The following is a 15183-nucleotide window of genomic DNA, read 5'->3' as shown; positions in this document are numbered from 1 at the left end:
CCAGGCCCAATGCAATATTTTTTTTTTAATTTTTTTTTTTGAAAAACCTTTATTTACTTATAAAATTACATAAAGTAAAATACATAAGAAAATACATACAAAGCACATATTATTCAGTTACAAAAACAAAGCAAAATACATATAACAAATAAACAGTATTTTCGAATTATACCGTTATAAGGTCGGCCTCCGAATCTCGATGGTTGAGATTTGATCTTTACAGTTTTTTTTATAATCTTGAACCAAGAGGCTCGAAATATAAAAGCCAAATAAGAAGAAAGCAGGAGCGGAAAGAAGACAGAGGAGAGGAAAGATCCCAGGTAAGGCAATGATAGGGGAAGGAAAGGAGGGGGCAAGACAAGGGGGGATAGGATAGAATAAAAGGGGAGGGAAGACAGGGGGAGGAGGGGGGGGGAGAAGATCCCAGGTAAGGCAATGATAAGGGAAGGAGAGGAGGGGGTAAGACAAGGGGGGGTAGGATAGAATAAAAGGGGAGGGAAGACAGGGGGAGGAGGGGGGGGAGAAGGAAAGAGAGCGGGAAAGGTAAAAGTAAAAGTAATATGTTGGTCTTAAGCTAAAAAGTATTTTAAAAAACCTATCCATGTGAATCCTGAAGGTCACTAAATGGGGTTTTGCTTAAGATTTCCCTCTTTTTTGTGCCTGGTCTTTCTTCTTTCAAATTTATTGCCAAAGGTCAGCCATCCAAAGTTGAGAAAAATATGTACAGCTTTTGTTAAAATATTACCCATGTCTTTAATGCATAGATGAACACCTTTTGAATGCTTTCTTGCAAATTAAATCTCACTGATCCCCACCCCTCGATACTTATGGTTTTATAGAGGATTTTATTGTACTAGTTTTAGAACTATTGACACCCCCCTCCCCCAATAAAAGAGTTGGTGACTTACCCCTTTTGATCCAACGAGCTCCCCAGTGTTGTTCCCAAACAGTTTAAGCAGTCCCTGGGATGCTGTTGGTACTTCATCTGTGCAAAAATTGGCCAGCTGATTGTTGAGAGGTGAGACAGGGCTGGCTGCAAGTGGGCTGCTGGGAGACAGCTCTGAAATTTCCTTAAAAAATGTACAAACTGAAAATTACAAAGGAACAAACAGGCTTCAATTGCAATTTAAATGGCATTTAGTGCAACTAAAAGGAGTTCCAAGGCTTTATAATATAGGTACATTAGAGACCACTGCATCATCCTGCCTATTAGTGCATTTCAATTCATCTTCTTTTGATTCATCACTGAGGTGGCCATCTATGATGTACAGGAAGGTCACTAACAACAATTTATTATGAGTGTGTACCTATTAGGAAGCTATGGCCCCTGTCTAAAACATTAGTGGAAAGTGCCAGGCTAATTTTTTAGAAACCCCCCAAATACTGTGATTTTACAATGGATAGTGCAATTTGTGAATTTGAATCTGTTACAGCAAATATCAGGTGAAGTTAAATCAAAAGCCACATTTTGGTCCACCATCTTAATTCAAAACGGCACCTGGCACCCAAACATCAACATAGATCCCCACCCCAAGAACCCTATTGCTGAACTTAGTGACCGTATCTCAACAGGCGGTTGAAACTATGTCAAAAAATTGACGAAGCCACACCAAAGTGACATTTCAGTTTGCCATCTTGATACAAAATGGCACCCAGTGTTCAAATGGTGTTGAAGTCTGCTGCCCCACCTTTGGAACCCTTGTGCCAACTTTGTTGATGATATATTGAAAGGCAGCCAAACCTATGCCAAAAAACAAAGTCACACTCATGTCACGTTTTGGTTCACATGTTGATTCAAAATGGCAGCCAGCATATAAACATGGATGAATGGCACCCTCACTTTGGAAACCCTGGTGCCAAATTTGGTGACTTCTCAAGAGATGACCAAATGCCAAGAGAACAAATGGACAAACCACTTTCTTAAATATATAGATGTGTTTGCAAATGTTTATGTCTCAGCATACAGCACATTATTATGCATACGCCTCAAAAAGGCAGTATGTGAAGCAGCACTGGGTGGTAATGACCAATAAACTTACCACTACAACAGCAGTCAGGTGAAGCCTGGTGATACTGACCAACAAGCTTATCAACGCTCCATGAGATGCCCAAATTATTGATCAGCATTATGAATATAAAGTGCTGTTCCACCGTCTCAACCAATATGAAATGTCACTGAGTAAGTCTACCGTGACGGTGGGAACAGTGACTAGCTCGTTTTACATTTTCTCTAGCCTGTTGTCCTAGATGCTTGCTTTTTTTAAAAAAAAAGTTCAGCCAGCTTTCCCCAGTATGCAGAGATTTGCACCCCTCATATATGTTCCTCTACCCACTTGCTTCTGAAGTTCATCTTTCTTTATGCCTCCCAACTTCGAAGCCATCACACAACACTGTTCATTAACCGAGTCCTCATCCCTGTCATTTGGTTCACTACTATGAAGTGGAATGACCGTGAATTATGAGCCCATTACCCCAGGTGGAAAACCATCATTTATGACGTTGCTCCTAGAGAATTTAGCCAGAGTTCTCAGCCACTTTCCCCTCTGCTCAGCATCTGAGGCAGTCAGTGCTGCCTAATCTGCTTTCCCATAAGACTAGCATGGTACGATGCATCATTTTTCTCTGATAAAAGCATAGCATGCTGGATAGAATCCAGGACACTTTGGTAGCTCACTCAGTGTGTAGCTCTGAGCAAACAGCACTGAACTGAGATAAGAAGCAGCTATTAAGCATACCATCTCATGAACAAAGTACAGTGGTGCCTCGCTTAACGAATGCCCTGCTTAACAAAATTTCCGCTTAACGAAATGATTTTCCGAGCGGAGCTTGCCTCGCTAGACGAATGCGTTTTACAAAAAAATTCGTCTAGCGAATCGCGGTTTCCCATAGGAATGCATTGAAATTCAATTAATGCGTTCCTATGGGCAAAATAAGTCGAAAAAAATTCAGTGCATTCCTATGGGATTCGCTAGACGAATTTTTCGCTATAAGAAAAGACCCGTGGAACGAATTAATTTCGTCTAGTGAGGCACCACTGTATATAAGGACGGGTGGAACCATTAAACAAAATGGAACAGAAGACCAATAATTATATACACCTACACCACCAGACACTTCCACCTAATTTGTGCATTCACAGCCAAATCAACACACATGTCACACAAGCTATGGTGTAATTTTTCCTCCCCTACAGGGATATTATCTCATGTAAGAAAATCATTAAGGCCAAACACAAGAAGTCACCTCAGTCTATCTGTCCCTCTAGCGCATGTTTTACTTTAATAATGCTAGCGTCTCTTGATGATTTTTGGTAGGCATAGTGCTTTGGGGGAAGCTGCTCCCATTTTCCCCAGAACTACCTGATGGCCAAACAGAGGCATCTCTGTTAGTTGTGTGCAAAAAGGGGTCAGGTGTAGTTGGGCATCTGCTTATCTTCATTGCCTATGATAGGTAAGGATTTTGATATAAGTCTACCTCTCTACAGAGGAAAGAAGGACAGCTAGGTATGCTATTCTGACTCCCTCTGTTGGACTTGCACATGCCCTTACATGGCACAGTCACATGAAGAGTGAAACTGTATATGTCAAGACATTAAGGGGTATACTTAAACTAACAGTGAGGCAGGGCGCCTTGGGAAAACCTTCAGCATGCAAACACCTGCTCTATCACTAAGCTATGATCTCAGCTTCCCTTAGTCAAGAGTTCCCAACCACTTTCTCCCTCATTCTCACATTTGAGGCAGTCAGTGCTGCCTCATTCATTTTCTCTTCGACTAATAATACGGTAGTAACCTTATAAGGTGTATCATTATTGAAAGGTGTATCATAACATTTTTATGTTGTTAGCCACCCTGAGCCCAGCTCCGGCCGGGGAACAAATAAAAATGTATTATTATTATTATTATTATGAAAATCTTTTCTCTCTAACAAGAACTCCTCACAGGAAAAAACCAAAACTCTATTTCATCTCAATGTTGAGAATATAGGTCATATCTGACTGAATAAGTAGATAATGTCGCAAATCACAACACCCAGTGTCCCTTCCATTGTGTGTCACTGGCTGTAACTCTACGTCATTTTCCCTTTCCACCAAATGGAAATGAAGCAGATGGCTTAGCCTTATGTCCAAATCAGTGCTCATTGTTTGTTTGTTTTCCCCAAACAAACTGCAAGTACTGGATCAGAAGTAACACTAAACCATCTACTTTGTGGTTTGCTTCCCTGTCGATAAAGGTAGGAGCTTAGTGGACGAGCTCAAGTTGTATGCAAAAACTAATTTGCTATAGTTTAGTGCTGCACCTGAACATGGCCACTGTAAGCAAATGAAGCACCAGGGTACAAGCATCTAGCTTTAGAAAAAGGGGCTAGCTGAAGAGACCACATGTCATAACATATTTGAAATTTGCCATGACCATGGCAAATGCTCCATTCTCATACCTCGTGTGCATTGTCACCACAGCTCTTTTTCCGTCCTCCTCCATTGTTACACGATTGCTTGGACGGAGTTTTCTGCAGGAAGTCAGAGATTCTCTGCACCAGGAAATCACGGTCTTTCAGGTTAGCAAAAAGGAAGGTCATTTTGCTTTTGGTACTGATGGAGAGTGGGCTAGGCAATACACTGGAACTGTCAGCTTTTTCAACAATTGTGACCTGGAGAATATACATTGGGATCATTTGGGTATATCAGGCTCCTCTATATTAACATCTCTAGTAAATTTCACTTTTAATAGATTATTAACAACTTTGTTAGTTATCTTACTAGCAACTCCATAATTGATACATATGGAGGTGAATGCTGCCAAGATATTCCTGAAGACACTGAGTTTTTTTTCCTGTACAGGTAGATGCCACAGTGCATGTGAAACATAGAAAACTGAAATGCTGCAAGAAGTGTGATAAAGAAAGGCTATTCTACTTGTTCCACATTTCTGAAACACTTGCTTTATTTCAGACCATTCTCACGCTAAACCAAATAATGGCTTGGTTCTTTCACTCTGGAAGCTGCTCTGACAAAAGTGGAGAGGGAGCCCTTGGATGTGTTTGACTCTCTGTTGTGTATATAAAACTGCTTCTTCAAACAGTGGCCATAGAATTCCTATCAGCCCCCATCTCAAAATATAGCCACAACTGCAAAATATAACTGGATCTTGTCGCCATCAGCCTGGAAAATCATTTAACCAACAGACCAATCTACTAACCCTCAAAAACAAACCTTCAAAATTTTCCTGAAAAAAAATGAATAAGCATGTAACTGAGTAACAATGAGATACTAAGACAATTCATCCTTAAGAAATAGTGTCTCACCTCCCTGAGTGGTATTATGAGATGGCAAGCCTCCTCTGCCTTGCTAGCAAAACAAATATAGTTGTTGGAAACAAACATCTGTCCAGGAATGTGAATTTTATTGAATGGGGTCCACAAAGTACAATCTGTATGCCCATCAAGACGTTCATCCTTAGGAAGTCGAAATGAAGCACGGTACCATTCATTTTTGGCTCGAGCATCCAAATCTCTGAAGAAAAATGATAATACACACCAGATACTAAGTGGGGAAACAATACATTCCACTATCCAATCATTACAGGAAATGCCCCTTTTCAATGCAGCTTACTCAAGATTCTATTTCCATCAAACACAAAGTTAGGCCTGAGTATTGAGAGGCAAAAATCCCTAGTGATGATATATACTTTTCATCCCCATGATCATTTGATTGCCCTTTGCTCAACCTTTTCCAGCTTATGAGATGGTGGCATACAACTATTTCTATATATAAATTAATACATAAATTGTGAAAAGATGCAGGTGATGACAAAAATAATGCTCAAATCAAAGGAAAATACATTTTGTCAACTTCAGTGTCAAAGATGGTGTATCTAGTCCAACAAAGGTTCAGTACCCACAAGGGATCCCCATAGGGTATAATGGAATCCTTTTCTCCCCTACTTCTGTGAGCATAGACACTCAGCACCCCAAACTGCTATAGAGAATGGGAGGTTTACTCATGCCTCCCATCCAGCCCTCCCAGCACTACCTGAACAGAGGAATGGATGGGGAGATGCACAAAAACACCCATTCCCTATAATGGTCTCATCTACCGAGATCTTATGAAACTACAACATACTAGTGTGTTTGATATGAGGAGGAACACAGCCCTATGATGAATTAGTGCAAGCCCATAGTATATAATCAGAAAACTAATATCCTTCCATTGGAATGACACCAAGATAACAACTTCACAAATATTAATTTTTCTACAGTCCATTTTCCATGTCCAGTACAACATCCATGTCAAAGGTTCCTTAATCACTTAGTAGGTTCAAGAAATGTAAATAGGATCCATGGGAAGGGGCTGAGAGCTGTCCAATATAAAACCTAAACCCTGATTTCTGGAGAACTTAATTCACATGGTTTATGTTTCTGTGGTTTCTAGACACCATGATACAATCCAGTCCATGAACATATTTAACTATTCTTAAAATGATTCCTTGTGCCAAGGTGTGTGAGAGTGTAGCAGGAGAGGGAGGGAGATGGACAGAAAGACAGACAGACATACCTTTTGAGTGCTGAAATATTTTTGAGTGGCTTGCTGGGCTTAGGAAGCAACATGTCCTCCACATACCCTTTATTATCAAATAGTTGCCGCATGGCAATGTTAGCCAGCTGTTCCATTAACTTGAAGGTCTCGTTGATGTTGAGGAACATAGAGAAGTAGAGCTCACTGTCCCTGGTACTCACTTTGATGCATTCAGGGAATAGAAGGGTGGCATTCTTCTCCAGCTGGGTTACATCTACCCACTGGACTATTAAGGTCACTAGGGAAACATGCAAATGCAAAGCAACAATTATTATCAGATTTCTAACAGACATTTAAAACAAATTAGAACACAACAGATTTGAAGCCTATCTGTTTTTCTTTTTTTAATTATAGCTTGACTCAGTGAAGTACTTAGGCAGAAAGAAAACAGATTGGGAAAAGAGCCCTGCAAAATATTTTACAAATGTTGTTCAAATAATATTTGGGGGCTGCAGCATGGATGTAGAACTGCTGATTGCTTAAATATCACTAAAAAAACAAGAGTACAACCTCCCCTCCCTTCTGGAGTGCCAATTTCTTCCACTGCCCCCACTGGGCCTCACTATTAAGACAATATGGATGTACAATCAGAGAGAAGTGTTGAACAAACAACAACAACAACATTAAGCAGCTGACCACTTACCTTCTTTGCCCAAAAGGAAAGAATAGAAACAAAGGTGATTAACAGTCAGATACAGCCAGCCTTGCCTGGGGACACGCCCTTTCCAATAGCTGCAGGAATAGTAATTCACTAGTTTCTCTACTTCAGGCATTCCGAACTGTTTACGCATCTTCAGTTCAGCTTCTTTAAATTTACCAGGATCTTCTTCCCCCTGAGGCTGCTGATTCTTATTTTCTTCAGCAATAATGCCCTGCAGAAAGGAGTAGCAAAAGTAGCAGATGAAAATATAATGGCCTCTACAATTCTTTGTTGCATTATTTATTTGCTAAGCACAGCGACAAGTGTACCACTTGAGGTTATGCTTCTGGGTGGATATACTACAATTTCCAATCACTCCAATGTCTGTCGTTGGGCAGCATCTGGAGGGCCAGGGGTTCCTCACGCCTGATCGAAAGACTGAAAAAATATATACAGTACTGGTATATCTGCACTGTACTCTGAAATATGTGATCTCATCCACTACTACTGTGCTTGTTGAGTGGTTGTGCCAATGCACATGTGCATACTGAATACTGCCAGTAACATTTGTGACAAGGCACCCAACATTGTGTGAACTTCCTTTAAAAGTTGTTTATGTTTATTTGTTTTACGCCGACTGCATGCAAAGTTTTAAATCGGGGCTGGGCCGGCTGAAAGCATGGTGCTCTTTGAGACACTGCCTCTTCCACCAGCACGTCAAGCCCCATTGCTGCCAAAGGCTCCCCATGTGTGACCTAGCGAGTGCCTGTGCCGTCATTGTGCAAAAGCTTCTTAAGAATTTCAGTGCAGTAAAGTTTAACACTTTTAAAGTAGCACCCTCTGGGGCCACAATGTCTCACTCAGAGGAAGGGCTCACCGTGTCTAATGAGAGCACTAGTCTAAGCCTCAAGTGCCAAACCTACTGTAAAGAAAATCATGCAGGCAGTGAAGAAGTACAACAGCAATGGAAGGCAGAAAAAATACTTCCAGATGGAAAGGAAGCAACAGTGTATATATCCTTGCAAGGATAGATGAAAATATATGGAAGTCTGTTCAAACTGGACCGTGGCTCAAGCACAACCACAGTGTTGATCTTTAACTATATGGTAGAATGTTAAACATGGGGTCACGAAGAGTCGGACACGACTAAACGACTAAACAACAACAACAGAATGTTAAACTAGCCAGCCTATTTTATTGTTCCAGGTGAAACGAAAACACTCTAGATAGGTGGCTCTACCGTTCTTTCATCCCTTCCTCATAGCATATGGCAAATATTTGTCCTACACCCAGCTTTATGTAGCAATTCACAGCCTGCAGCTCTTATTGCCATTCTGTGGCTAAAACCTGGAGCAGTTCCATGACGAATAGGTGCCACTTACATGTATCTTGCCCTTGACAAAGGTAGTGATATCTTCTTCATTGTCAAAGATAGAAAGTGTCTGAAGCAAGTTATTTTCTAGCCATTCCCAGTGTTTTGTTATTTCCTTACGCGATGAACCTAAGGAGAAATTCAGAAACAATCAGATAACAGCTACTATAAGGAGCAGGTCAATAGTTTGGGGCTTCTCCTGGATCCACTACTATCACTGAGGGCAGAAGTGGCTCCAGTAGCATGGAATGCCTTCTACCAGCTTTTATATTTTATATATTTATCTTTTATATCTTTTATATATTTATCTTTTATATTTAAGACTTTCCACTACTGGTTAAATTAGATAGCCAGTATTTACTTAATGCACCTCTACTAGCTCCCTGCCAGCCCACGCTCTACTTCACAGAAATTTGCTATCAGCCAATTGGTTTTGAAGAGATCTTGAACAATCAGGTTTTTTTCTACTCCATCTGATACAATTACAGAATATTGGATGAAATCTTTGAGTATTTTACTGGCCATAATCCAGATGTGCAACCATGGTCTGCATGTACACCCAGATTTTTCTAAACTTTTCAGAATGTGCCTCTGAAGAACACTTGAACTGCTCAAAAATCCTTTTGAGGATATTGTAGTTACAGAGCATTTAAAAGCTGGCTGTGGGGGAGAGCAATCATACACTGGCAGAATTTATTTGTTATAGAATGGTATTTACTCACCACATGCCACTGCCCAATAGATTTGAGAATCCTGTGTCTGATGTAAAATTCTGTAAGGAGCAACCCTAGCGCTTGAGTCCAAAACCACATCCAAGGTTCCCACAAGCAGCCCTAAGAAGACCAAGATGCAGAGAGAAACATAATGAAAAGTGATCTGAACAAATGAGAGAGTGAAATAAATGGTGGGATGGTTTAAAATAAAGTGTTTATTGATACAAAAGTTTAAAGGAGGTGAGATCCCAAGAAGGGTCTACTGAATCAGACAAAAGGCCCATCTAGTCCAACATTCTTCTTAAGAGTGCCTAAGCAGATGCCCAAGGGAAGCCCGCAAACAGGACCTAAGCACTACAGCACTCATCCCACCTGCCATGAACGGCAACTGGTATTCAGGGCATACTGCCTCCAGCAGTTTCACTGGATGTCTCTGAGTTCCAGTATTATGAGGGAGGAATAAAAAAAACCTCTGTGTTCACTTTCTCCACACCATGCATAATTTTATACTCCCCTATCATGCTGCCCTTTCTCTGAACCAAAGCCCAAATGTTGTAACCTTTCCTCTTAGGGAAGTTGTTCCATCATCCCCGTGGTCATCTTAGCTTGTTTAAGCCACCCCACTTTTTTAAAAACACACACACAGAGATAAAGCAACTGTCTGAAATGCTCGATTCAAGACACAATGCCAAACCATGCCCCTTGTGCATGGGGAAATTCCACTTTCTTTTTGGGGTTGAGAAAAATAATAGTTTCCTAGTTGTCCAAACTATGGTTTGTGCTTTCCCTTCAAACCAAAATTGGGAATAACAAAGGTCAATCCATGGTTTCCAATCCTGATCTGAAGGGCAAGCACAAACCACACTTTGCACATTAAGGAGAGACTGAGGTTTCACAAACATTTGAAAAGCAAAGTCACTAAAACAATGCATTCTTGACAGGGAAAGCAACACTGTGAGGCACAACAGCTGAAGGAGAACTGATGTTTATACAACATCAAAACTGGTTTAATGCAGTGCTACAATAGCATACTTGAAGCTTCTTAGCAAATCCCTTCAGAATGCTGTAAGGCAGCAGTAATGTTATTTACTATTTTACACAGTATTAGGCCTGTTGCACATTTTCTGAGTGCAGAAAGACTAGAGAGAATTATGTGATGGTGAGTGTGTGCAGAATTATACTGACAATATATCATTGCCAATGAAATATTGAAGGAAGTTAAGCTAATGCATTAGCTTTCCAATTGGCACTGTGTACCTGAAAAGAAGTTGTAGTCTCCAAGAGCAGCTGAGAATGTCCTCTTAAATATACTTTGTATATACACGTCCAAACAACAGAGACGTGCATGTAGGGAGGCACTCTCAGTGATGCATCCCTTTAGAACTAGAACTCTCTTCCTTTGGGGATTTTCTAATTTAATATCCTGAGTATCTTCCATAAATGATGCAGGGCATTCCTATTTGTGTCATTTAGTTGTGGGGAGCAGCAAGACAACAAATAACTGCTTGCTTTTCCAAGATGATAAAACTAAGTGTTTTTACAAAGTATGCAAGATGTGTATATTTAATCTATGATTTTTTTATAATTAGGATTTGTTGAAGACCGTTAGAAGTTATTTTCAATATGGTGAATTATAAATTTATTAATTTATAAAGATGCTCAGGCCACCCCAAAAGTCTAAACTTGATACAAACAATCTAAAAAGATTTGAGTAGTTTGCGTTTCAAGGCCATTTCTGTTCCAATTTTCTCTTTCCCTCAGTCTCTCTCACACACCCTACCCAAATGATACCATGCATCTGGTTAAGTACCGTACACAAATGCTTATGCGACAAGAAATCACATACAGATGCAACAATAGACTTTAATGTTTTTACTGGAACATGAGAACCTTATAGGTGTATTCAGGGGTGTAGTAAAGGGGGGGGCGGGAGGCGCACTGCCCTGGGCAGCAGGCTGGGCGGGGGGCAACAGGCTAGACGGGGCTGACCACCTCCGATGGCCATCGAGAAGCCCCAACGCAAGTGAGACTGCCTCACTCTGCAGCTTGCTCGTGGGGGGGGGGGTTGCTGCATTGCATGCCTCATGTGTGCGCATTCGTAGTGACGCGCGATGCATGCGTGCGACGGACACCCCGCCCCTCGGCGGGGTGCCTTCAGGTTTGCCGCCCTGGGCAGCCAAGCAGCTAGCTTCGCCGCTGGGTGTATTTCAAAATGTTCACAGTATTGCTAGACCACCCACAAAGCTGAAATCTGGTGCATGTGTAGCCCAAGATACAATTCTTCCTAGATAGCTTGTCCAAACTCTGGACATGATGTTTACTTCATAATAGAGGCCATTCTCTGTGCATTCCAGCACAGAGCAAGCAAATGTATACCTGTGGCAGAAATGTATACCTGTGGCAGAAACAGCCGAGAATATGCATATAAACTTATGGAGTGCAAGTTTCATTTGCTTGTAAAATAAACAAAGAATGCCAGTGCATAAACCAGTGATTTAAATTTGGCAACAAATACAAGCCTGGCTGTGATAAACTCCCCTTAGGACTTCCTAAGTAAAGCCAGTCCCTGCTGCAAGCTTCAATCACGAGCTCCTAAAGAGCAGGGTGTTGTTGTTGTTTTTAATGTGTTTGAGATTTTACAAATAAAAGGAAAATACTATAAAAATCCATTTACACTGTAGACACTGACTGCATAGGGAATACTTTCCAATTTCTTAACTATGATTAAGAGATTCAAGGCATTCCACAAGCTTCATCCTTCCTTCCAGAATATATTAAAAAATTAACAAAATGATGTGGACCCTGGGGAGGGAAGACTTTTTTTGTTCATTACCTATTATTATTATTATTATTATTATTATTATTATTATTATTATTATTATTATTATTATACCTCCCTATGCCCATAGATCTCAGGGCAGTTCACAGCACATTATCAGGGACGCAGGTGGCACTGTGGTCTAAACCACAGAGCCTAGGGCTTGCTGATCGGAAGGTCGGCAGTTTGAATCCCCGTGACGGGGTGAACTCCCGTTGTTCGGTCCCAGCTCCTGCCCACCTAGCAGTTCGAAAGCATGCAGTGCAAGTAGATAAATAGGTACCACTCCGGCGGGAAGGTAAAGGGCGTTTCCGTGCGCTGCTCTGTCTGCAGACAAACGCTGGCTCCCTCAGCCTATAGAGTGAGATGAGTGTGCAACCCCAGGGGTACCTTTACCTTATGCCCATAGATCTCAGGGCGGTTCACAGCACATTATCAGTGATGTCACAGACTCTGTTTAAAATGTGTTATGGACACTTCTGTAATTACACAGCTCTAACTAGTGAAATGAAACCAGAGGAGGGAGGGAAATCACATGTTCTCAGGAGCAGAACTATTTTGAGTGCTAGGCACATTGTATTTCCTGAATGGCAACCTTATTTTAGTAAATCTTTTTATAACAAATAATAATAATTATACATGCACTACTTTTCTAAATAGACAGATAGATAGATGGTCTGTGTGGTGAGGTAAACAGGGATCTTTTAAAACACTGTTTGAGAAAACAACACACATGTGTATATGAACATTTTCTCCTGATAAAAGCAATGTTAGCATTTTATTGCCACATTACCAACGGACTGTTTTTGTCTTAATCTTTCTTTCTATATTAAGAGGCCTGTATGCGACCTGTACAGTATGCATATATGTGGGAATTTGCAACGCCTGACACACTTATAACATGAGGGAATGAACCTGATGAAATATCCCTTCTTATGCAAAGTACTGTAAAGGAACCCAGCTTCACACTAGGGAGATAGCAGCTGAAATACCTGAAATACCACTATATTTAAGCATTTTGCAGACTTTCGCAAGATTTACAGCTGCAAAGATACAGCTACCTCTACCACATACATATCATGTGTGTAAACTCACTAGCTTCTTCTGCCCATATCAAACAAATTACCAAATCAAAGCATATTCAACAAGCAATATTCCAAATTAGGCATGAAAATGACCAAGGCTACGGATCTAAGTTAGCTGAACTTAGGTACCACTGAAATCTGTGGGATAAATTAAGCATGACTTATTGATTCAACAAACAACACAGTGCAAACCTATGTATTACTCAGAAGTAAGTCACACTGAGTTCAATGGGGCTTACTGTTAGGTAAGTGGATATAGGACAGCAGTCTTAGTCTGGATCCAATCTATTGTCTGCACTGTCCTATGGAGATTAACTTTTGTTGAGGCAAATGAAATGATAACACAAGAAAGTATAGTTTTGCAGGAAGACTGTGACAGAAAACACCACCACAGCAATGTCATTCCTGTGTTTACGTAGGCAACACTTACTGTCTTGGGACCAAATTTATCTATAATACAAATATATGCTAAACAAATGTGCAGCAATTCAGAGCTACTCTGCATTGGGCCTTCAAGAATCTGCAGTGCAGATGTACTGCATATAGCGTGAATAAATTCAGCTTGTCTCTGGGAGCCAAGTGAATGTGTGGGTATGCTACTGGCATAAGGGAATTTTACCTGAAATTAGCTTTTATTGTTTAAAACTACCACAAATGTTACAAGTGTAATACTAAGCTGCTGAAATAATATGGATTCTCCAGAGTGTCAGCCTCTAAAAAGCAAAATAATTAGCTCCTTTGTTTACACTGAAATCCTTTAAAACTGTGCACATATCCTACAAAGCTCTAAAGCAAAATGTTTCAATACCGACATATTATTTACCAAATGAAAATATACAAGTGATGTATTAATCAAAAACCTTTCAACAATGTTTTTGTTTGTTTGTTTCCTCCCCATGTCAGACGTTGCGAAAATCGAACAGAGCCCCTCCTCTGTATTTCATTGGCACACACGGGAGGGGCACATTCAAATATACATATTTACGGGGCACGCATTCCCCAAATTTCACCTGTGTTGGTGGTTGGGGCGGGGCGGGATCACAAGTCAAGAAGAGCCTGCTGATTTGAAAAGCCTTGGGAGAAAGGGGAAACCACTGTCGGTGCTTTTGCGCACAGGCACCTACACCCTTGGGAGGACCAAACCCGTTCAGCACCCAGAAGCATCCTCTCTGGTCCACCTGGAAAAAGGGTGGGGAGGCAGAGACACCCACAGGCAACGGGCGATGCCACCAGCCAACTACTTGGCTGGGTGGGGGTGGGGGTGGGCACTGGACCTGACACCCGCAAGCCGCAGCGGCCCTGGGCGAAGAGGCCCGGCTCCCTGTGCGTTTTAAAGCGAGGGATGAGGGGCAGCTTGCGGCTGCGAAGGCGCTTTCGGGCGCTGCCCTGACTGGGCCCATTCTCTCCCTGAGAGGCCTTCCCAGCAGCGCCTCTGCTGCCCGCGAGGCCCCGGGCGGCGGCGGCGGCGGCCGACGGACTCCCCTCTTCCAACTCCTCATTGTCCTCCTCGCCCAGCTGGTGACCGGCGGCTCCACTCACCCGTCAGGCCGCCCCCCTTGCCGTGGCCCCGCCGCCGCTGCAGGAGGAAGAAGGGGTTGGCCCGCTCCGTCACCCACAGCGCGTTGGCCAGCAGCACCTCCTCCGGGCCCAGCCACATAGCGGGGCCGTTGCCGCTGCGGCGCCACCGCCGCCGCCGCCACCCGGGCACGCTCCGCCGTCTCCGAACCGGGGCCGACCCGACAGTCACAGGTGGGTCACGGGGGCTACGCACGTCGCGGACCGAGCCCAGCGGCGCCGTTGCCTGCCTACTGCGCCCTCTAGCGGCGTGGCTGGCGCACCGCGGCGCAGGGACAAGCAGCCATTTTTTTTTTGTCGCCGCCGTCCCACTCAGTGCGAGGCTGAGCCGAGGCCAGCCTCTTCCCAAGCCGCCTAAAACCACGACGGTCGTCGCCCTGTGGCTACACGGTCCTGCGCACACATTG

The 15183-nt window shown here is 42.4% G+C and overlaps 1 protein-coding gene across 2 annotated transcripts in view; it reads right to left on the bottom strand.

Annotated features, from left to right (window-relative positions):
* TBC1D9B (TBC1 domain family member 9B) overlaps nt 1–14963 on the bottom strand; it is a 32112-nt gene extending 17149 nt beyond the window's left edge. For both annotated transcript variants that reach the window (XM_035105637.2, XM_035105638.2), the window contains exons 1-8: nt 14741–14963; nt 9308–9418; nt 8596–8714; nt 7217–7445; nt 6553–6811; nt 5304–5511; nt 4437–4649; nt 909–1070 (exon numbers count right to left, since the gene is read on the bottom strand). In XM_035105637.2, the coding sequence (XP_034961528.1) occupies nt 909–1070; nt 4437–4649; nt 5304–5511; nt 6553–6811; nt 7217–7445; nt 8596–8714; nt 9308–9418; nt 14741–14858 (1419 nt within the window). In that variant the 5' untranslated portion in view covers nt 14859–14963. The remainder of the gene's footprint in view (nt 1–908; nt 1071–4436; nt 4650–5303; nt 5512–6552; nt 6812–7216; nt 7446–8595; nt 8715–9307; nt 9419–14740) is intronic.
* Between the last annotated feature and the right edge of the window lie 220 nt (nt 14964–15183).

The sequence above is a fragment of the Zootoca vivipara genome, chromosome 2 (genome assembly GCF_963506605.1).
Source record: "Zootoca vivipara chromosome 2, rZooViv1.1, whole genome shotgun sequence".
Lineage (NCBI taxonomy): Eukaryota > Metazoa > Chordata > Lepidosauria > Squamata > Lacertidae > Zootoca > Zootoca vivipara.
The sequence above is the reverse complement of the archived record's forward strand: the minus strand, read 5'-3'. Positions and strand labels throughout refer to the sequence as shown.